General features: G+C 42.1%; 1 protein-coding gene across 3 annotated transcripts in view; it reads left to right on the top strand.

Annotated features, from left to right (window-relative positions):
* Nucleotides 1-684: 684 nt before the first annotated feature.
* DSP (desmoplakin) overlaps nucleotides 685-22,397 on the top strand; it is a 38,868-nt gene continuing 17,155 nt past the window's right edge. For 2 of the 3 annotated variants that reach the window (XM_021534594.2, XM_021534586.3), the window contains exons 1-11: nucleotides 717-997; nucleotides 9,760-9,862; nucleotides 11,465-11,613; nucleotides 11,961-12,135; nucleotides 15,444-15,572; nucleotides 16,717-16,767; nucleotides 17,735-17,896; nucleotides 18,786-18,890; nucleotides 20,058-20,153; nucleotides 20,368-20,493; nucleotides 21,247-21,399. In XM_021534594.2, the coding sequence (XP_021390269.1) occupies nucleotides 801-997; nucleotides 9,760-9,862; nucleotides 11,465-11,613; nucleotides 11,961-12,135; nucleotides 15,444-15,572; nucleotides 16,717-16,767; nucleotides 17,735-17,896; nucleotides 18,786-18,890; nucleotides 20,058-20,153; nucleotides 20,368-20,493; nucleotides 21,247-21,399 (1,446 nt within the window). In that variant the 5' untranslated portion in view covers nucleotides 717-800. Of the gene's footprint in view, nucleotides 998-9,759; nucleotides 9,863-11,464; nucleotides 11,614-11,960; nucleotides 12,136-15,443; nucleotides 15,573-16,716; nucleotides 16,768-17,734; nucleotides 17,897-18,785; nucleotides 18,891-20,057; nucleotides 20,154-20,367; nucleotides 20,494-21,246; nucleotides 21,400-22,397 lie in introns of all 3 variants that reach the window. The other variant, XM_021534575.2, reaches the window with a different exon arrangement.

Below are 22,397 nucleotides of genomic sequence, written 5' to 3'. Positions count from 1 at the left end.
GCAGGGCAGAGGGCAGCTGCCAGCAGACCGGACACATCCTCGACGCAATGGTGCCGATTTACCCAGCGCTGCCTGGTTCAGGCGCCGGGTTCTTTTCGGAGAGGCACGAAGGTGTTTGGCGTCGAGGGCACCATCCATCCTCCCCGCAGCGTTTCCAGCCCTCGGACGAGCCGCTCCATGCTCCGCGGCTTCGGCCGCAGCTGCGGGGCAAGCGCCAGCCCGCAGACACGGTACAGGTCGGGAGGGAGTTTCCAGTGGACTCCAATCTCCGCTGGCGGCTCCTGAGGGCAGCACACGCACCGGGAACGGTGCTGGAAACAGCGGTGCGATGGCGACAGAGGCCGTGCGCTGCCCGGGCGGCCACCGGGGAGCGACACCGCGGCGGGGCGGGGGCCGGGGCCGCCGGGCAACCCGGGGCGGCCGCCGAGGAGGCGCGGGGGACGCAGGCGAGGCGCGGCTCCACGCCCAGGAGCGCCGCTTAAAACCACCGCGGAAAGGTGTGGCCTCGCCTTTCCTCTGCCGGCGGGGAGGGGACGGGACGGGACCTACGCTCTTGCCGCCGCCGCCAGCAGCCCTCGCCGCCCGCCCGGCTCCGCAGCGCGCCCCTGCCCTGCCTCACCTGCGGGCCGCCCCGACCGCCGGCTCCCGGCCCTTCCCCGGCCCTCGGCGGACTGCGAGGGAGCGGCGGCACCGCGGCGGGCGCTGCCGGCCGTGAATGCTCGGCCTGCCGTCGGGTCCGGCTCAGTGTCCCCTCGCTTTGCCCCTCGGCCCGCGTCGCCGCGGGCGGCTCCCCCGCTGCCATGAGCATCAACGGCGGGTCCCACCCGCGCATCAACACCCTGGGCCGGATGGCGCGGGCAGAGTCGGGCACCGACCTGCGCTACGAGATGAGCTCCCATGTGGGGGGCGGCGGCGGCGGCGGCACCCACACCCACACCCACAAGACCTACTACTACCAGAAGACCTACGGGGGGGACTACGCCTCCGACGGATACGGGTAGGTGCGGGTCCAGCCGGACCCCGCCCCGCTCCCTCGGGGCCGCCTTCGGACAGCTGCCGTGAGCCCGCTCGCGGTGGGATTGCCTAGATGTGCGGGCTTGCAAGTTTCTTTTTCCTGTTCCTCCCTGAGGCGTCTTAACTTCTAAAAGGCTTTTAAATGCAAGCGAAGAACTTGGTGGTGACTCTAGTTGAAGAGAATAGCAGCACTAAAAACAGCGTCTCCCATTTGCGCTGGGGGCTGTAAATGGATCTGTGCTGGCTCTATTGACCCAACAGTTCTGTGCTGATAAACCCCTGCCTTGCTCAGTGACGCAAAACAAGCCGAACTGAAGTGAATTGTTTCATACCCCATACACCCAGGCTCTGCCTTCCCCAACTGGTTGCATAACTAGGGCTATAAAACCATTTTAAGTAGTGGGAAATGTTCTCTTGTAAATTTTTGAGTTTGTTTCTAGCTTGTGTGAGGCCTGGGAGTTTAAGTAATGATCTTTTATAGAGCCGTCCCTTACATTTGGTGGCAGGGCCAGAGGTACATGACAAGCAACATCAGTCTGCTCTCCTCGCCTCTTACCTTTCTAACTTTCTGCTTGCCCTGGTGATGTGAGCACAGTCAAGATCTTTTAGGCAGGGTGCCAGCTGTGAATCCTGGCTTGGGGAATGCCTCTTCTCATGGATGCAGCTGTACCAGGAAGCTGTGCACATCGAGTCTGAGAAAGACTTTCTGCAGAGTGCAGTAATCATGAAGACTTCTCCATTTATCTCCTTGCCTGGGAGTTCACAGGACTGAAAAGCAGGCGGCAGTTACAGTCACTGAATGAAGCAGTGCTGGTGTATGGTACAGCACCATCACAAAGCACAGCTGGTGATGACTGGTTCGTGTGTGTGGAATGGCTGTATTAAGTCTACTGGTTTTGTTATGGATGCCAGTGACTCAGGAATCGATGCAGAAGCCCTGTCATGTATGTTGTGTTAGAACTTAAGCCCTAATTTTATGGATAGTACATAATTAGATTGAAAAAGGGTGGGAATTAAACATACATGGTAAATAAACAGCAGATGAGAAAAGGCAGGCTTTTTTATATCAAGCAGATCCATAAGTGGCCATAGAGAATTAGGGTTATCCTAGAGAGCAGAGTGTGCTCTGCTGAGGTATGTCAGGCCAGTTGCTAGAGGACCTCTGAATGAATGACAAAACTTGCATTCTAGGGATTTTTTGTTTATTACTTTGCCCAGTTCTTAGTTTTAGTTCTTTGTTTGACTTTCGGTTTGTTGTGTGCATAGGTAAGTTAGTTACAATGAATTGCAGCTAGAACACATCCAGTTACCAAAAGAGTAGGATGATATCTATTTACTGCTATATAATAAGAACAATTCAGTACCATAGCATTGGTAAGTACACATGCTAGGACTCCAAAATGCCATTGCTGCACTGCCTGTGTGAGGATTTGTTTTGCTGGTTGTGCTTCATTGCAAATACCTTTACTATTTACAAGAGGCAGCCATGAAAAATGAATGGCAGTGCGTGTTACTTCCTGGCTGTTCTCTTTTCTCTCACTTTAGACTGGTGCAACTCTATTTGGATTCAGGAGGATGATTTCCATATCACTCCCAACTTTCACTAGAGGAGAAATGCTTTCCTTTAATTTAGCATTCTTTGGCTACAGTTACATATTTTAATCCAGCCTGTAGTTTGTTAGGCTCTTCTTTCTGTAGCATTTTGTGGTGGTGTAGCAAGAGTGGAAAGGACAGACCTGATCAAGAAGTTAGCAACCTTACATCAACATTCTCCCGTTTGCTTTTTATAACATAATATTCGTATCTCCTTTCTGGGGAGCTAAGTCTGGCAAGGAGGTTGCAGTGAAAGTTCCTGTTCACTTTATTGTGAGATTTCTGAGTGGAACTAAAGATAGTTATTATTGAGATGAGACAAAAAAGAAAAAAAAAAAGGCATTTACATATTGTTTTGTGTGAAAAAATCTGACCATACCAAATACTTTAAATATTTTTTTGCAACAGAGTATATGTATTTGCCACCTTAGTGAGTTGCATAGGTTTAATTTTAGGCAGTGCTGATATGCATTAAAATGTGTCTCAAAATAAGTGGTTTATTGTCAGTTAATGAAAAAAGCAGTTTTGCCAGATTTTGTATGTGTTTGTGTGCAGAAAATCCACTAAATGCTCTGCATGTTGTGCTGTTGGGACCAGAGCCATCATCTGTGGAACTGGTTTTATTAACTACATTTAGCCTGACATATTCAATGCCAAAGTTTAGTGGCATCTACTGAACTCAGAAAATGAAGGCTTCTTTTTTCCATGGGGAAGATCACTCTATCCTAATTTTTAAATGCAGCAGGATTCAAGTTAGGGTCTAGTCTTGTAAGTTTTGGGGCGTATTCTGACAAACAAGTCTGTGCTGAGTATTACATTACTCACAGAGCAATATGAGACGCTCCCTACCCTTAGGGCTCAGCAAGGTGCTTTTACAACATTCCCCATTTCTTCTGGCTTGGGAACTCAGGATGAGCTTGGCCCGGAGTACAGATACTCAGCTTGACAGTGACTCACACGCTGCTGAACTGCCAATTCATCAGTCAAATATTTATCAATGTCTTTGCTATGGAGATAGAAAATCTGATAAACCATGAGAGAAAAGAAAAAAAAATGCAAAGCTGTGCAGTTTTATTTGTCATTGCTGAGATTCGGGGAAAAAATAGCCTAGAATTCACGCTTACTGAGTGACATGAACATAAATTAATTTACAGAGTTCTGCTTAAGGATTACTCTAACTTCTGTGCTTCAAGTTAGAAAAAGAGTTATAAAATTACCTTCTCTGCTGTGACATTACTCTGGGGAACCAAGAACTCAGGCTGAACCTTTCCCAGGTCTCTGTTCCATAGGGACAAGCAGGTGTGAGAGCTTCTTGTCAGGAGAAGGGGGTTTCCTCTTGTCAGGAGAAGGGGGTTTTCTCTTGTAAGGAGAAGGGGTTTTCCTCTTGTCAGGAGAAGGGAGTTTCTCTTGTAAGGAGAAGGGGGTTTCCTCTTGTCAGGAGAAGGGAGTTTCTCTTATCAGGAGAAGGGGGTTTCTCTTGTCAGGAGAAGGGGGTTTGCTGCTCTTCGAGCAGCTGCTCTCCAGCAGAGGTGTATTTCCATGGTCCAGGCTAAGGCCAGCGTTTGGCACCTGCCTCTCCCAGAGGCGGAGGTGGGAGAGGCAGCGTGTGAGCAGCCTGCACCATCGGGCAGGTACGGCCTTTGGGAACGCTTCTGTTGCTCCTGGTGACTCACACCAGTGGGAAAAAGCATGAGGATTTCTGTGAACAGGTGTGGCACCATCCCTTGTGAAACCATGCATGCTGCGAAGGCACTAAGTCTCGGGGGTCCTAGCAATTCAACAATTCACTAGTGACTACTAGATTATTGCACATTTTTAATGGAATTTAGAGCCTGATTGTACCAGATGCAGGCGTCTTTTGAGGTTTCAAAAGAAGTCCTAGTCTATGTGCATACTTGGCAGACGGGACTAGTTTGGTACGGCTGTGGTGTGCCAAAACTGATCCTAGTTAGAGCAGAGACACATGGGGAGAACTCTTCATGATTTGACAGTTTGTGTTCACCTCCTTCGAGGTGGGAGGGGGAAAGCTGGACTATAGCATTTCAACTCCTGGTTATTTTCTTATGGATATCGTGATTCACCACCTTTATGCCATTGCATTTTCCAGCATACACACACCCAGCTGGCAGGTGGTGGCGGATGGGCGGTGGTATGTGCAGGCTCTGTGCTGGGAATGCAGATTCCAGGTCAGGTTTTTCTTCTGACTTGCCTACCCTGGGCATACCAGGTAATCCCTTTATGAATCTGTTGCTTGTTCAAACAAGTTTGTGTGGAGGGGGTGGGAAGTGTGAAGAAAAAGAAGTGCAATTTTTTTGTTCTTTTTGAGTTATGGGAAGCGTTCAATATTCTGGATCTTCTAAAAGATTTTCTTTTAAAGCTTCCTCCACTCTTTGGATGAATAAAAAAATTTAAAAGCTTTGATTTTTTTAAAGGGCTGAAAGTTTTGTGGAGGGCTTGGAAATTTAACAAGGAGAATTGTAATTAATTTTAAATAGTATATTTGGGACAAGAGCAACATCTTTGTGCAACCTTCCAAAGCTTCAGGGAGTTGTGAAGCTGTGGGAAGGTTCCTCAGAATTGCTGGATGTGTTTCTGTGTTTCCTTTGCCCTGCTTCTCTGGGCACTGATCACACTCTGGATAACCCAGCAGCCTCTGGATGTGCAGTAGCAAAGGCAGACTCCGGAGCAGCCCCACGGTGGAGGTGTTTGTGCTGGGGGTGTGTAGGTCTTGCAGCAGCAGGAGGAAAATGAGAAAGCAGAAGGTAGCTGGCTTCCTTGCCCCTTGGGTTCTGCAGTGGTGATATGAGCTCCCACAGTGGGCCTGTGAGGTTGCACACTGAGTGTTTGAAGAAGGTATTTGGTTTATTCAAAAAATGCATACCTTGGTTGGTGCCAGCAGTACTCAGCCCTGCTATGTTTTGGGGAAGTGGGCACTGCTGACATGTCTGTCTGTATGCTCATAACTCATCATATGGCCATGAACATGTTTCTCAGTCCCTTTTAAGGGAAAAGCAGGAGTAGTTCTTTCTTGTTTCAGTGGAGCTGGGGGTCTTGTAAGGATCACAGGTACTGCTCATCAGTTAAACACAAATCCTTGTTCAGACACTAGGGATTCAACAGTAATGGCTGGATTTAGTTCAGGTGGGATATATTTCAGCAGGGAGGTGTTACCTGAGCTGCTATCCTGCCCAAATCCCAGTGGCAGCAGGGGTTGGGCTGTCTTCTCATTTCTCAGGGGGAGCAGAAGGGTAGTGTAGCAAGGGAGCAATGTGTTCTGCCTTGACATGCACTGAAAAGGGTGGCTCCTGTACAGAATGATGACAGGGAGATGCTGTGCCTTTCCTACGGCTCTCCTGACAGTGGAGAGCAACAGGCCTACATTTCAACACTCCAAGTAAAAGCAATTAATCTGTGTTTTGAAGTATTTTAATAATTTTAAAACAAAGACACTACCCCCTTTTGTTTTCCTTTGTTCCTTTAATAGTTAGTGACTATTAAAATTAAGTTATTTTAATGAAGAACTCTGCTTAATAGGACCTTTTTGAAATTCATGAGTTGCCTTCCAAATAAGTGCCATGGTCTAAAATGAGTTATAGGGACAAATACATAGTTGAAGTCAGAAGCAGTCCAGTCTGTTTCCCTCAGCACTGTTCTGCAGGGTTTACAAAAACAAAGCAGCACAGCAAATAGTCAGGTTATTGCAAATGTATGTATTTTTTAGTAGTAGATCCTGCACTCTTTTGTTATGAGTCCTGCTAAGAGACCAGCCTCCAGTTCTTGCCATTTCTGCTGGAATGGTTGGTAACATATGCTGCATTTACAGGAGTGCAGTAAAACAAATGAAAAATTTGCCCATATTTTCACTGCATGGTGTGCCTACAGTGTTGGATACCACAGGATCCTACTCATAGGTGCGAGGTTTAGATGCTGCCAGAGTTAAATCAAATTGTCATAGCAGCAGTAGGTGTTAAAATGACCAAACATTACTCTATACTCATTCAGTTACATGTAAACAAAATCAGGCAAAACAAGAGATACACTGACAAAATACTATGTCATGTAACCCAATTAACTCTGTGTTCTCTGAGGATTGTTGGTATCCTGCATTTTTCTAAGGGGCATAAATGCATTTTTATGTAACATGTAGGTTACATATTTTTACTTTAAAAATCCAACTTTTTTATTGGCTGTCCAGCATGTTCAGGGCTTGCCTCAGTTTCTTTAGTCCAGTATTACATGGTTTTACTTTGGCTGTCTGTTTGTTACTGCCTCAAGGTTGGTTGTCTTATTCCTCTGAATTGGAATTCCTGCTTTGATCTGCTCATCTCCATTAAAGGCCTGTTGGCTTCATTAAGAGGGACACAGAGAGACTTTGAAACTGCTAATGGAGTGCCTTCCTCTCACATGAGTGAAAAGTATTAAAGATGTGTCCCTTTGCTAGTGCCATCCGATGTATCAACATCAGTGTATGTCTGTTAGATGTTATCTCACCATATATTTTTATTTTTTAAGTTCAGAGATCGATTTATGCCCTTGGGCATGTTTGTACAGCTAAATCCCCTTCAGATTTGAAGTTCTTGATTTCTATTGGCTTGGTGGAGCTATGCCATCAAACATCAGCTCCTATGCTGGCATCTGCTGCTTCTATTTGTGCCCCAATAACCTCATTTAGCTCTGTTTGGTCTTCTGACAGGTTTGAAAGACAGTGCCTCTAACAGGTCATGACCTTTTTATCGTTATCGTTGATTGATCTCTGTATTTTCACTGGCAAAACTGGTTAGATTTTTAACAACAAAGAAAGTGTTAATAAAACAGTGTGTTCTTTTCTGTTTTCAATTTGTATAGCTCCAACTTTTGTCATTATTTTGATTATATCTTTATCTGCTGGATTGGAGAGCCTTAAATATTTGGTGCTTTCTTCTTGTGAACTGTAAACAAGTTCCATGTTACTCTATTTGAAGACCTAGATAGGGTGTACTTAAGCCTCTCATTTCAAGGCTTTTGCTCCTGCTTTTGAAATAGTTTTGTGCATTTGTATTTAGCCATCTTCAGGTTTTCCATTTTTAAAATTATTTGAGCAATAATTACAGATGTGGCATTCAAATATCATTAGAATGAACACAAAATGCTTGTATTTCTTCTTTGTATTTTAATTTAATAGTTTGATTTATTTGAAAATAGTTTTTCTTCACAATTTCTTACCGTGTTAACTGTAATAGCTATTGTTTAGACCTCTTGTCATGATGGAGTAATGTCTTTGAGTTCAGTGAAGTTACCCTTAAGCCAGTGAAAATAGACTGACCAGTTACAGTATAATTCTGGTCACCATCTATACTTTAATGGATATCCAGCATTTGTAGCTGCCAGAACATGATGGAAAAAGTGATTAAAGAAAAAATACTCTTCCAATGTTCTAAAAAGAGAAAATTGCTCAGAATGTTCCTCTCTCTTCTTTATTATGTTTCATTCATGAGAATAATTGTGGGTGTAATTAAATGTAAATTTCAGATGCAGTCAGATATTTCTATATCTAAACACAGCATTGATGCCTAAGGAGAAGGAATGATTTAGAAAAGGAAGCTGACACAAAGCCTGGCACAAAATCAAACCTGTTATTTTCCATAATTGTTTTCTTTAAGCTGTTTCCAAGACACACAGGGGTGCATAGCACAGTGGGGCGCAGCGTTTGTGCAGCCAGAGGGTCACAGTACAAGCTGGGGGCTGCATGTGTACAACTTGTTTTATGTCACCCAGTGACTCTGCAGTTTTCTCTGCACCTCTGAGGGGCTGTTCCCTGGTGTGGGGGAAGCTGCTAAAAAGTTGCTCAAACCTTTTGTATTTGTTCCAGATGAGCTGATAGGGGAACAGCAGGCTGCTGATGCATCAAAAGCACATGCTGCAGAAGAGTTCTTAAAAGTATTGAATGTTTCTCACCACTCCGGTGATCTTGCCAAGGACAGTTCTGCTTTTTCATTGTCACAATTTCTTTTGTGAAGGAGGGTCAGAGTCTGTTCAAGTCAGTGGAAAGATTTCCTGTGAATTCAGATTGCTTGCTGGCTCTGAGTTAGGCAGGTTCATGCTGGTACTCTTGTTGGCATTAGCATTGTAAGGAATGTTTGTCTCTTCAGTGATTTGTAATGGAAAAGGTTCACCTTTCCTCACCTACTGTGAGTACAGGAAAACTAGGCAAGGCTTGGAGACATCTTAGCTCTTACTGTCTGATAGGTTAGTTTTAGTTTCACTGGCAAGTGTTTGGGTTTAGGAGCCACCTAGACTTGCTTGAGAGGTCTGATCCCATCACTAAGGAATGGTTCCTCACTTGAAGCACCTCACCCCCATTCAACTACAGTGGCTCACTTTGATGGCTGAATCCTAAATGCTGGAAAAGCAACATTCTGACAGTATGCATGCAATAGATTATGTGTAAGACAACAACAATTACTCTGTTACCTGACTTCTTTTTTTCCCCCACCAGTGTTTGTAATTCTGGAGTTTTACTTGGAGGCTCCAAACTCACACTTTTATGTATTTGTAGGAAAGCATGTCCACTGACTCTAGGCCCTACATCTATTTTTGTAGTAGCTTGTGTATCTTGCAATTCATTCCTAAGACACTGCACTAGCTTTGTGCATTTCTGCTGATAAAAGGGCCCTTCTTACACTTGTGTGGATTTGCGTGCTTGCCTAGCTGAGGATCCTACTTTCCTTGTGTGCCCTGACATTTGATGACTGGTGTGATAACATGAAGAATTACATCACACAAAAGCTATGCTCTAATGTATTGACTTTAACAAAGACTGTGAATAATTCATTCTAGCTGTAATGCTGCCAAAGTTTCATCTGTCAAAGCTGCAAATACCTGTGCTTGAAGAAAAACCTTCTCCTTTATGGCATGCCAGTTTCCATGTTCTACTCTGTCCTGTGGCAAAGTCAGGCCATGTCTGCTGTTGCAGGACTGTAAAGTGGCTCTGCCATCATGGAATTGTCATTAAAATTTCACAGTGCAGTTGAAGTGTGTGTGTGTCTTTGTGAACCTATATGAGGTAGATTATTGAGTGTAACTTTTCTTAACTGTTTTGAATTTATGTTTCTTGTATTCTTCAAAATGTGCAATTGCTCTTTATTTACATAATCTTCTTCTCCACCACAACAGCCAGAATGGGACCTGTACCATGTCCAGACGCCAGAACACCATCCAGGAGCTTTTGCAAAACTGTTCGGATTGCCTGACGCGAGCTGAGCTCATAGTACAGCCTGTGAGTGTTTCTTGGTCTTATGAATGTTATCAATATGTTATTGCATATTCTGTGTTGTTATCTGGACTCACAACCTCTGCTTCTTCATCTCCTTTCTCCCCTTTCAGTTGTTTGTGTGAGAAAGCTGGGAGTGGAATGACATACTTCCTTCTTAGGTCTCCTTCTTCCCTCTGTACAGCATTCAGTTAAAATGACTGAAATGCATCTGGTTAATAAAAGGGGTCTTCGCGAATTAAAAAAAAAACAACAAACCCACCCTCAAACAGATTCTACTGCATCTTATTTTTCAGTTTTATATCTGGACCGCTGTCAGTGTTCACACCTGTTACTAATTACTACTTACACTCTCTTAGTGTGTTCTGTAGGATATCGTCATCATTTTCAGGGCCATAATGAACCTGAGCCACCTTAGGAAATACCTTCATTACCTTTATTTTATTTTTCCAGCTGATTCCTAAAGAAGTAGATGAAACTAGACTAAAGTTTTCCTGGCTGTTTCAGCTCAAATACATACAACATAATCTCTGCAGTATGCTACTCTGGTACAAACTCAGAGTGCCTGGGGGCGGTTTACTCACTCTGATGCTAAATTCAGTCCTGGCAAACATGGGGTGGGTGTCCTCTGTTCCTGCTGCAGTCAGAGGAGGTGCGGGGTGGTGAGTACATCCTGCTGCTGAGGCCACTGAGATGTGAAATGCTTTCACAGTCCTGGCAATAGATGTGATTTAATGCGCACTTTTGGACCCTCTGTGGACAGAAAATTCTTTGAGAAATGAACTCTGTGGTTAGGAGTTCATTTCCTTTTCAGAGATACAGGACGTGTGAGCATGTTTATACAAATATCAATGCCAGAGTAAATACTGCCTTTTGTTCAGGATTAATATTATTCCAGTGAAGTTGAAAGAAAGAGATGTTTAGTTCCAGCTTGGTGCCACAACATGCATTGCCTGCTTTGTTTCTTTCTTTTCTTTCTAAGGGACAGAGCAATGAGGTCCATAATATTTTTTTTGGAAAATCAGGTCACAGCTGCATTATGTTTTGCAGCGTGCAATGAGGTCAAAGAGCCGTGTCTTCCTGGTTGAAACACCACAGCCATGCCGGTCCAACTGCACTGAGAGGGTGCATGAAAATTTGCCTAGACTTTGGGTGATAAGGTGGGATGCAAATCTGATGGGGCATGGAGCTGGACCCAGGCAGATGGAACCTTGTGGAAAATCAAGCAATATCTACCATCTCCTACTATGACAGTGTTTCCTTCTCCTTTTCTGAACACAAAAGCATAATGTCTTAAGAAGTTAGCACACCAGGTGAAGCCTTGCCTCCACTGAAATAAACAGCAAGATGTGCTGCTTTTTATCGAAAATTTTGTTTGATAATTACATTTTAATAGTTTTCTTCCATATTTTATTTTAATAAGCACTTTCCAATGACTGTGGATCATCAGCCTTCTGCCAGTTAAAACTTGCAGTCAGTGACCTGGTAGTTGAAACTTATCTTGCTTCCTAAAAAAACCCCCAGTCCACACAACACCTTTTTTAAGACAACCAAAGGAAGCTTAGATGATGAATATTTAATTTTATCTCCCTCTTTTTTTTTCATTAGGAATTGAAATATGGGGATGGTGTCCCACTTAGAGGTAACAGAGATCTGGAAGACTGTTTTGCACAGGCAAATGATCAAATGGACATGCTGGATGGACTGATCAGAGAGATGAGGCAGATGGGCCAGCCCTGTGACATGTATCAGAAAAGGTATTGTCAGGGAAGGATTGGGGTGGGGAATGTGAGTGATAAAAGTTTGTGGTGTCTCAAGTGCTCACCTTCCCCGGTGTTGCAGGATGTAATATAATTCAGTAAGGTGGAACTAAATCTGTTTGGTCACAATAACATGGATAAGGGTCTTGCAGTAATATATTTCTGATAGAAATTGACACCTTGGTTGTCTCCTTGAAATCTTAGTTGGTATATTTTTTCCACAGTCTTTGCTTTCAACACTTAATTTTGAATAGTTGGTAGTCCAGTAGGAGAGATGAATTCCATTGTTTGTGTGTTTTCTGGGTGTTTTGCTCGCAGGCACTAAGTGGTTCCTTCCCTTTCAGGCTGCTTCAGCTCCAGGAGCAAATGCGTGCCCTGTACAAAGCCATCAGTGTTCCCCGTGCCAGGAGGGCCAGCTCCAAAGGTGGTGGCTGCTTCTCCTCTCAGAGTGGCTCGGGCTGGGATGAGTTCACAAAACGTGTCACAAGTGAATGTTTAAGCTGGATGAGGCAGCAGAAGGTAAATCTGTGCAAAACCCAGGGACAATGCTAAAACTTGGTGTTGTTTATGAATGTCACCTCATATGTAGTAATGTTTTGGGTACCAGTAGAAAAGTAAAGGTACACATGAATGCTCTGGTATTATTCCATGTTCCTTTTTTTACCCTTCCAATATTGTACATATAGTGAATTCTCACTGAAATCCAACCATGGATTGGGGTGTTCTGTTGCAGAGGAAAAGATGTGGGAGTTAGATTTAAAAGCTAAATGAAACACAGGTGTTAACATAAAAACACCATATTTGTATTAGAAATTATTGTGCTCAGTATTTCCCTCCTTTCTTCCTTGCACAGATTTCCTTTGATTCATATTTATTTTAACCTTTTACACTGACAGGACCATCTTCACAGATTTAACCATTGTGCAGTGTTTTACAGTTGCTCTCCCCTGTTGAAACTCAAAATGTCTCTCAGACATTTTTAGAGGTTCCAAGCCTTGGTCAGAAGCATTTTAGACCCTGGCAGGCAACTAAAAACAACTATAATTTTGAGTTTGAGCCATAGAATAAGTTACCAACTTTAGAGGTAGAACAAGCAGTCACAAAAGGTTAAATAATATAGTAAAAATAGTTACAAAACAGAGAGGAAATTTTTTTAGTATTGTACAGGGGGGGTTTAATACTTGTACAGGGGGGTTTTTACTTTATACATAAGGGTCAAAATTTCTAAAATAGAAGAAAGTGGGCTAATCCTATTCTTCTTCCTTCTTCTTCCTTGCCTCCATGTTCTTAATAATGTTGGCACTCACAGATTAGTTTAGAGTAGAAAAGCACTTTATAATATAAATAGTAAGTATTGGGGAAAAACTATAAACATGTAGTATGTAATATAACATATAAAAGATAGCAACAGCCCTGGGCGGGGGGAGAGAAGAAAAAGACAGCAGACAGAGAGGATGTCAGGGTGTGTGTGTGCCTCTACCCAAGCAGCCGCAGCCCAAAAAGACAATATTTTAGATAACTAACAATAAACTGCCTTGAAACCAAACAGCAAGAGCCTGCGCAGTTTTTCTTTAAAATCACAAGTTAGAGGAGAAATTTCACCACCACATGGAACCCCAAAGCAAAGCTAGGGTTCTCACACTCCTCCTCTAGTCTGTCTTTATCACAGAGAGGTAGAGCTGATTGCCATGGGACTAAACTTTCAGAAGTCAGTGCTAAAATGGACTCAGAAGTGCTGAGCTACTGTTCATTGCATTCTGAGAACAAATTTGCCAATTCACAGCTGTTGCTGATGTAACCTGGAATGGAAAACACACATTGTTTTTGTGCTGCTGAGGTGAAAGTTGTGTGTTGAAGTCAAAGTTGTGAGTTTGTGGTTGGACAGCCCTTTCTGAGAGACAGGCAGGGAGGGTGGAACAAGGTAGCTGAAGTCACATTTTGCAGGCTCCTTGTAAATTGAAATGGCATTATTTTTATCTCTCTTTATTAGGTTGTTGCTTTGCCATTCTGTCATTAATATCTTCATATGGCATTTGCCAAGTGGCTCCTATGCAAACCAAATGAGGAGGGTAGAGCTCTGTAGAGTTGCAGTGTTTTTAAGTGAGTGCTAGTTACAGTCTAGTCTTTCCGTGTGGCATGTTTGAGAGGAGGAAGGGGAAGTGGAGATGCATTCCTTGAGTGGTGATGGGTTATAAACATTGTGCCTGGACAGCAACAGCCAACATTATTGCTTTACACATGCTGTGGGAGAGGAGGTTGATTGTCAGACCTGCCATGGCTTGAGAAGTGATGTTGGACAGACTCTGGGCACTCTTCCAGCGATGAAAGATGGTGAACAGGCTGCACCTCCCAAAGACACCACGTGATGCCCTGCTCAGACACTCCTTGCTAAACATAGGGAGCAGAAGCAACTGCTTTATAGCTGTGTTCCCACACTAAACCTCCTGTGAAAGTAAAAGGCTCCCTTTCTCTCTCTCTCTCTCTTCCCCTTCGTCCCTCAGCAAAGCTGAGGTGGAGTCAGTAAGGATTTACCTCACTGGGAAAATTTATTTTAAACTTGCCACAATGCTGCTTCTTTCTGTCGTACCTTGCTGTGTCTCATTACTTGCTCACATTGAGGCTAGGATAATGTTTCCCCTAGTAATGTGGTGAGATGTGGGAAAAAGTTCTAAGCAGCTGCTGTTTTTTGCTGCTTTACTGGTTTTTGCCTGCATGGTTTGCTGGTAGGAGAATCAGATGGTAGGATGGTCAAATTTCCAGTGCAGAGCTGGGGAAATGGCAGTGAAATCCAGACAGCCTTTGTTTGCATATGGCAGCCAGCCACGACTGCCACTGTTGCCACAGTCTCTTTGGACTGTTTGAATATAACAAGAAGGGTCAAAGTCCTCTAGCTTTCAAATGGCTGAATGAAAAATGGTTTCATTTCTTGGATCATTTTCAGTACTGCCTTTGAACCCCTATGCTTGAGTTCTGGCTTTATTGTCATCTGGTGACTCATAGAGATTTGACTCCAGGCTGGTAATTACCAAGTTCAGTTCCAACCCAAGATTAGGATACCTCTTTATTTACTGGGCATGTGCACAGACAGGCATTCAGACAGAGTTGTAGTGTGTCTTTGCAGCATAAAAGAGGATTTGGAGTTTGAGAAGCCGAATTTAAAGTTAGGTAGCTTTTAATATTTGAAAAAAATGAAACAAGGAATGCAGTCAGTTTTTGGGTTAGTAATTAGCATGTGTATTATTGTTTTTCAAGGCTGTTTCTAGACATTTTCTCTTGGCATCCTACAATAAATGTTGCCAAAATACAAGACAAACAACACATTTTCTAATAATTTATCTTCTGTGGAGTTTTTTTAGTGTGACTGCATTTAACTGAAGTTTAAATGAGCAAAATTAAAGTGGAAATCTGGTGTACTGGGCTATAGAACTTAATTGGGCATTTTCACATGAATTACATGAATAGCATTGTTTGATAAAGTCATGGTTTGTTTTCAGAGTGATAAGAATGTAATTTTACTGTAGAACATAAAATAACAGTTTGGTCCAAAGACAGCAGATGAAAATACACTGCTGAGTGTGCTTCATCTAGTGTAACTTTAAACAACTGAAATATTTTTCCTATTTTGTTTCTTCTGCTTTGGGAGCCTGTCACACAGTTTAATTGTTGGCAGTTTATAGAAACTGTAACGCCCTATCCTGAACTTCTCTTTATTTCAGGTTTTTTTACTTTCTGCTACATAGTCTGTTTCCTTCAGTTCAATTCTTTTATGCTCCAGTTTAGGCAGTAATGTTGGAAATGAAAGTACCAATCCTGTTTCTTGTTACTAGGTTGAAATGGAGCAAGTGAAGTGGGGGTTTGATGCAGCATCCATTGAGCAACAAATTTGTGAGCACAGGAGAACTCACAATGCCATTGGAGACTATCGTTGGCACCTGGACAAAGTCAAAACAGATCTGGTAATTGCTATCCTCCCTTACACAGTGCTTGGTCTATGGATATGGCGTTGGCTTACTGGTGTTCCACTACAAAAAAGGAATGCTGGAAAGTTCATCCTCTCTTCAGAGAGCATTGTTGTCATGATAGCAACCACTTTTCAAGTCTTAATTCCTTGATAATTTTGTGTTTCACTTCTTTCTTCATAATTTTAAAATAAAAATTTAGTAGCTATTTAGCTTTTTGTTGTTGTGCACCAAGTCTGGCAAATAAGTATAGCTATATTATTTGTGAGAGAGATGACTAAGAGTGATTATTCTCACTTGCTGTTTCAGTATATTAAACAAGAAAGTGAAAAAATAAGGTGGGTGCTCAGATGCAGCCTTGAGTGATCAGGTTTTGTCTGTGGGCTAAGATGAAAGCTTTTTCTTATGTGTTGATACTATTTTTCTTTTTTTTTTTTTTTTCCCTCTGAGGCTTCTGTGCCCTCTGAATTTTGTGATTGCAATACAGAAGTGACTGAAAATGAAGTGTTAACTTCCTCTCCTATTAGCCCAGCTGTTAGATATAGGAGAGAGGAGGCTTATTTAATTTCCATTCATCTTTTCTCTTATTTGGCAGGAGAGAGCTCAATCTAAAGAAAAAGTAGTCTGTTCTGGAGCCCTGATCTCTCAACCAAGCTGAAGAGTGACAAGGATTTTGCTCCCTTTTCTCTTCTGCTTCAAATAGGAAAGGTGATAGTCTGCCCTGTGGAATATCAGTTCCAAGTCTGGGCAGCTTCCCAGCTATAGAAATGGAATAAAGATTGGAGCTGCCTGCTTATATCTTAATTTATACTAGTTCACAATCTCCAGAGCTTGCTCTAGGACTAGCTGGTGTAGGAGTTTGGTGCAGAAAGAAATCCAGTTTTGGTTGTTGTTTTGGTGTTACAGATTATGTGCAGGCTTGGTTATATACCAAGCATCCCTGACAGTAATAGGTTTGTCCAAACCTTGGTTATGTACTTCCTGAGTCATCCAGTGGAACAAATCTGCTATTGACAGATGTCTCTTGCAGGCATTTGCAGGTTACCACCTGCAATTATTATGATATTGACACTGTAAAGGAAATACCAGCAAATAGGCAACTTGTAAAAGGCTCACTGAGTTTTTGCTGTCTCTGTTCCAGCGGGAGAAGGCTGCAGTTCATCAGCTGGAGGAAGAATATGAAGGCCTGCTGGTAAGCAAGGGATGTGGTAATTTCTGAGGCCCTGTTTGCTTTATTAACACCAATGTGATTGTCAAGGGACACTTCAGGTTTTGACAGAGTGACAGATGCACATTTAAATAATTCTATTCAGTAGTAAACTGCAAATGCTTTGTAGTCTCTGAAAGATTCAGTTTGAGTCATGGACTTGAGATTAATGCATTGCCTGCTGTATAATTGACAATCTCACAAGGAAGTTTCTAGTTTGCAGCTGGTGAAGAGTAGACTTTACCTCCTTAATGGGAGTAAATGTAGTGATGAAATTCGGCTGTATATGAAGCTTAAAAAGTTACTCAAAGGTAGGACTAGAACCAACCAAATTCTGTGTAGGGCTGTGCAGCTTCTCTGCTGTGGATCTTCATGTAAAACACAGTGAGAATCTTATTCAAATGGTTTATTTAACACTTGGGATCAGAATCTGATTCCTGGCAACCTTATTTTAAGCAACAGGATGTGAAGACAAAGGTTTTTTTCTTGAAGTGTAAACTGTGCAAAAGATGCTGCTATAACATCAAGGATGTACTATGAGCAGCAAATGCAAGTAAAAGGACACTAAATGTTCAGACATTTCTTGTTCTTCCCCCCGTGCCTTTTTGCTTGCCTTCCTACATGTCTGCTACACGTGTGTTAGAAATAACTTTGAGAAGGTGCTGACATCAGATTCCTATTCTATAAATCCTGACACCTTGTGCACTGTCTATTGCTAACAGGTTTCATGGTTCAATAAACCCAGGCACATCTGCTGTCCATTGCCAACAGGTTTTTACAGACATGTGGATTTGATTGTTATTTTACTTCAAAAAGCAACAAAAAACCCAAAAAAACACCCCACAAAGCAAACAAACAAACAAAAAGTCAAAAGCCATGCTGTGGTCTTGGCTTCCCACCCAGCTCAGGCATTTATATGTTTATGGCTTCTCATTTATGTACTTCCTTGCAGAAATATTCCTTTGAGAGAATGGATCAGCTTCGCCAATTCCAGAACCTCATCCAGGCCACCAGCAGAGAGATCATGTGGATCAATGACTGTGAGGAAGAGGAGCTGCTCTATGACTGGAGTGACAGGAACACTGATATTGCCAGAAAGCAGGAGTCCTTCTCTGTAAGACAGCTCAACCTCCCTGTGCTTTCCCTCAGCCCTCTCTCGGAATAGTCAGGGAGAGGCTCATCACAGAGTGTTTCTTCACAAAGTTCCTGGGGTTTTTTATCAACAATTTTCAATAAAGTACTATGTAATCTTTTGAGTAAGGACAGGACAGTTTTTGGAGGATTTTGCTCCCATTCAGGGTGCTGTCATAGTTTATTTTGACCTTGGAATGTGGCCTTCTTGGTACAGTCCACTACAGACTAGTGATCACCTACAGCTTGTGCACAGTCATTGTGCTGGCATGCCAAACTAAGGGACTTGAATCAAACAGATTTAATTCTCCCCACTGGGCCTATGCATGGGTCAGAATTCCCCGTATTTGGCCCTGATTATCTGTCACCAGGAAGTAGAGCTGTGCTCTCTTCCTCTGATGTTTCTGCTGGCAGCACACTGCGTGCACGGTCAGAGGTAATTTGCCCTGCTCCTTGTCATCTGTGGGTGTGTAGGGAAATGGAGCATGTGTGTTTGTTTAACCAGCATTAGTGCTGATCACCAAATTGAAAAAGGAATGGTAGTTCACACTATTATGGAAGTGCCTTTTTTTTTTTTTTAGTTCAGTTGTTCTGGATGTTGCAAGATGTGGTCATTTTTTATTCCATCATTCTTAAGAAAGGCAGCATTTTGTGTGCTTTGCTCTCTTTAACACCAAGCCTAGAGACTAGAATTGAGATGTTGCACCTGCTTTGATTCTACTGTCTTCATAATTAACTTCAGTACACCTAATGGAAACACAGTGTTAGAGGGAATAATTTTACATTATCACAAATATCTGGGAATTTTTAAGCAAATAATCCTGTGCAGTGTACCTTTGGAGTTTGTTTAATGCTGTGTTTTGGTTATTTAGAAACGTATGAGCGAACTGGAGGTTAAAGAAAAAGAACTCAACAAGCTCAAGCAAGAAAGTGACCAGCTGGTGCTCAATCAGCATCCTGCTTCAGACAAAATCGAGGTGAGTTAGACTGTGTGATCTCACTTGCTCCTTTAGTTGCTACAAGGAAGAAGTTCTCAGTGAAAGCTCACATAAAAATGCTGTGTTTGGGCACAAGAAGGTTTGCCTGCCCAAAATCACGTCCATTTTACCCAGCTGTATGAGCTGCTCTTACAAATATTACTACCTTCCTCTACAAATCTGGCCATTAACAGCTGTGTGGTGACAGATGCAAGTAAAAATGAAATCTAAACTTAGGGTGTTACCTGAGTGTGTTGAAATTGCTGTATCTCGTTTGTGCTGACTACAGTGCAGCAGAATTTATGATAGGAAGGCAGGTCATTGCTGTTCTGCTGTCTTAGTTGGCATGTTTTAAAAAAAGCCACACCCTTTGTTGAGGGTTTATGTTTAATCCAGGTGCTAAAACTTTCTGCAGATGAAATTCATAGTGCCTTTCTACAACTTAGCCAAGACACTTTTGCTTTCACAGCTTGGTGTTTTAGTTAAAAAGGCTGCAACAATTTGGACATTTTATTAGGAAATGCTGTAGTTGCAGTTTCAAGAATGCATAAGAGCTCTGCAACTGAAGAAGCTAAAAGGCAAAAAAAAAAAAAAATCCTTTCTGCCTTTCAGTGTGTTTACTTGGTTAACTGTTATCATATTGTGTAAAATCCTCTTTCTCCTGTAGTCAGTTTTTCTCATAAAGGAAAGATTCTTTTAAGCTCCAGCAGTAAAGTGAAAATTGTGTGTAGTTTTTTAAAGAATATACATTTTGGCTGTTTGAGTATTTCAAATCTAAAAACAAGCACATAAAATATCATGTTTGGAGGTACTCCCTGAAAGAATGAGAACATGGCCCTTTGCAGCTGAAATTCTTTATTTGCACTACTGTTTGCCCATTCCACCCCTTTTTGTTAATGTACCTGTGGCTTTATGTTGATCAAATAAATTCAGGTCATGAACAGATTTCTCTTTGTGTCTCACAAGCAGGTATTTAACTCATTTCAGTTAGGTGGATGCCTAGAAGTTGCAAAACTATTTGCATGAATTACACCGTTTGTGAATTTGTTTTAGCAGATTTTTTCATTTGCATTTGTGTGGAGTGTAGATAATTTGCTTGAGTCTAGGTGTGGGAGAGAGATCAGTGTTGTGGCCTGAATTTTGTACTGTTTTTACTGTTTTTCTTAGGCCTACATGGATACATTGCAAACTCAGTGGAGCTGGATTCTTCAGATCACCAAATGTATTGATGTTCATCTGAAGGAGAACGCGGCTTACTTTCAGGTGAGTAGTGATGTGGAGAATTCACACTACTTTTAAAAAAGTGTGAATCCCATCAAAGTTATATTTATTGTGCAAAGCACACTGTTGTCATGTTATAAATGCTACCATTGTGCCAGAGGTGAACTGGGATTTCTCATTAAAGGCATCCATCAATTTTTAGCAAATATTTTTAAGAGCTACACACAGCCAAATTCACAACATTTTTTTCCTGTAGTTCTTTGAAGAGGCCCAAGCCACGGAGTGCTACCTGAAAAACTTACAAGACTCTATCAGAAAGAAGTTCATCTGTGATAAGAGCATGTCACTGCAGACTTTGCTGGAGCAGATCAAAGAGCTGGAGGTACTGTCACACTTGCCTGACAGGTTATGTTCTGCTTTTCTGGGAAACCAGCTGCCCTCTCTAGATACCAAATGTAAACCCAAGTGCACTGCAGTGTTTAAGTACAGTACTGTATGAACTTGAGACCATTATATTTTTAAGTCTGGAATGAGTCCAACAAATCCCCAAGTTTCTGAGATACTAACAAATGAAAAAAAAAAAAGCATTACTTTTATTCTTAGGTAGTAGAATATATTTTGCCTCAAAGGATAAATGCATTTGATAAATGATTCATCATGTCACTCTATCACTCTAGTCTTTTAGAAAGGATACAAGTCAACTTTTTTAGCTGTTTTCTTATCACGAGTTAAGCACTACAGTCCCAAATTGGAGAAAAAATGGTCAGTGGTATAAAAAGCCAGTTGATGAAGTCAGGTTTAAAAGTATAGTTGTTCTGGTTTTTTTAGCATTAATTTTGTTAGATTCTTTTAATTTATGCCTGTGTTTCTTAAACACCACTTTGACCACATTGAAGATCTGTATGAAAAACCTGCCATGCAAATTTTGCAAACTTTGCATCTTGCCAAAGCTGCCAAGATACTTAGATGTTTCTCTGCTCTTTTTAAAGCTGCAGTTTTACATTGTAGCTCCCATTTGGAGCTAAAGTAAGTTTTGCCTACTATAAGCTCCAGATGTATCTCTCTTTTAATTAACAATGAACTAGATGCCTTTTCTTTTTAGAATAAATTTGTAACATATAATTTACCTTTGCAGAATGAACGAGAGAGAATTCTTGAATACAAGAGGCAAGTGCAGAGTTTGGTGAATAAATCCAGGAAGATTGTGCAGCTGAAGCCACGTAACCCAGACTATCGAAGTAACAAGCCCATTATCCTCAAAGCTCTGTGTGACTACAAACAGGATCTGGTATTGTATCCCTTTTTGCCTGAGAATGAACATAATGTAAATTAGAACATTGCAAATTACTTAGTAAGCAGACCCTTGAGCTGATAGGTGTAACCCCTTTATTTGCTTTTGGTCAGCTTGAATTTCTTTGACAGAAGAAACCCTGCATTTCTTGCCATTATGAAAAAAAAGTAGGTTCTTATTGGCTAATAAATCTAGTCAAATTTACTATTATTAATCTATTAAATAGCATTAATACTCATATTTGAAATTAGAACATAAAAGTCTTATTGCTAATAGGATTGAAATTGTTATAGAGATGCCTTTATGCATCCAAACCTTTTTTTTTTGGTGATTGCTCACCTTTCCAGTGCCTCTGTGGATCCTTAGGTGAGCAATTCATCTAACAAAAATGAAGAATATGCAGTTATTCATTGGTATTGCCATTTCTTTTCTGGATGGGCTATGAAATGAATGATGTTTTTTCTTCCTCCTCAGTACTGAGGCTGCTTGGGTTTATTTCTATTTTTATTTTTTTTTCCTTAACAATAACTTTAAATGTGCTTTCTGCTTATGTGCTTTTTCCTGCACCTGTGGCTGCCTGGTGTCAGTATTTTTGGCAGTTGGAGCTGGTGAATCTGGCTCTGCCACACTCACTCCTAGTCTGCTTGCAAATATGGATGCAGCACTAAATATCCGCATGCCTTCAGCTCACTGGCTTAAAGCCATGCATGGTTGCATACCTTACCAGGCCATGTGTCCACATTCAGTCTTTGAACTGAAATGTGGGCACAGGTCTGATGATCTAGCAGACTGGCAACTGCTCAGAGTGTTACTCTTGGGCTTTTTTGGGGGTTTCTTCATATGTAAACCAGATTCAGGGAGAAGGGGTTGATCTGTACTGGTCTATTGCCCCTGTGGGAAACTGAGATGCACACCCAGACCTGGCAGCTGGGAGGCATTCCTGCTTCTGTGATCTAGGTGCATCTTCCTTGTCTGTCTCTCCTGGAAGCCCCACT

This window comes from Lonchura striata, chromosome 1 (assembly GCF_046129695.1).
Source record: "Lonchura striata isolate bLonStr1 chromosome 1, bLonStr1.mat, whole genome shotgun sequence".
Lineage (NCBI taxonomy): Eukaryota > Metazoa > Chordata > Aves > Passeriformes > Estrildidae > Lonchura > Lonchura striata.
Note: the sequence above shows the minus strand (reverse complement) of the source record. Positions and strands in the feature narration are given on the sequence as shown.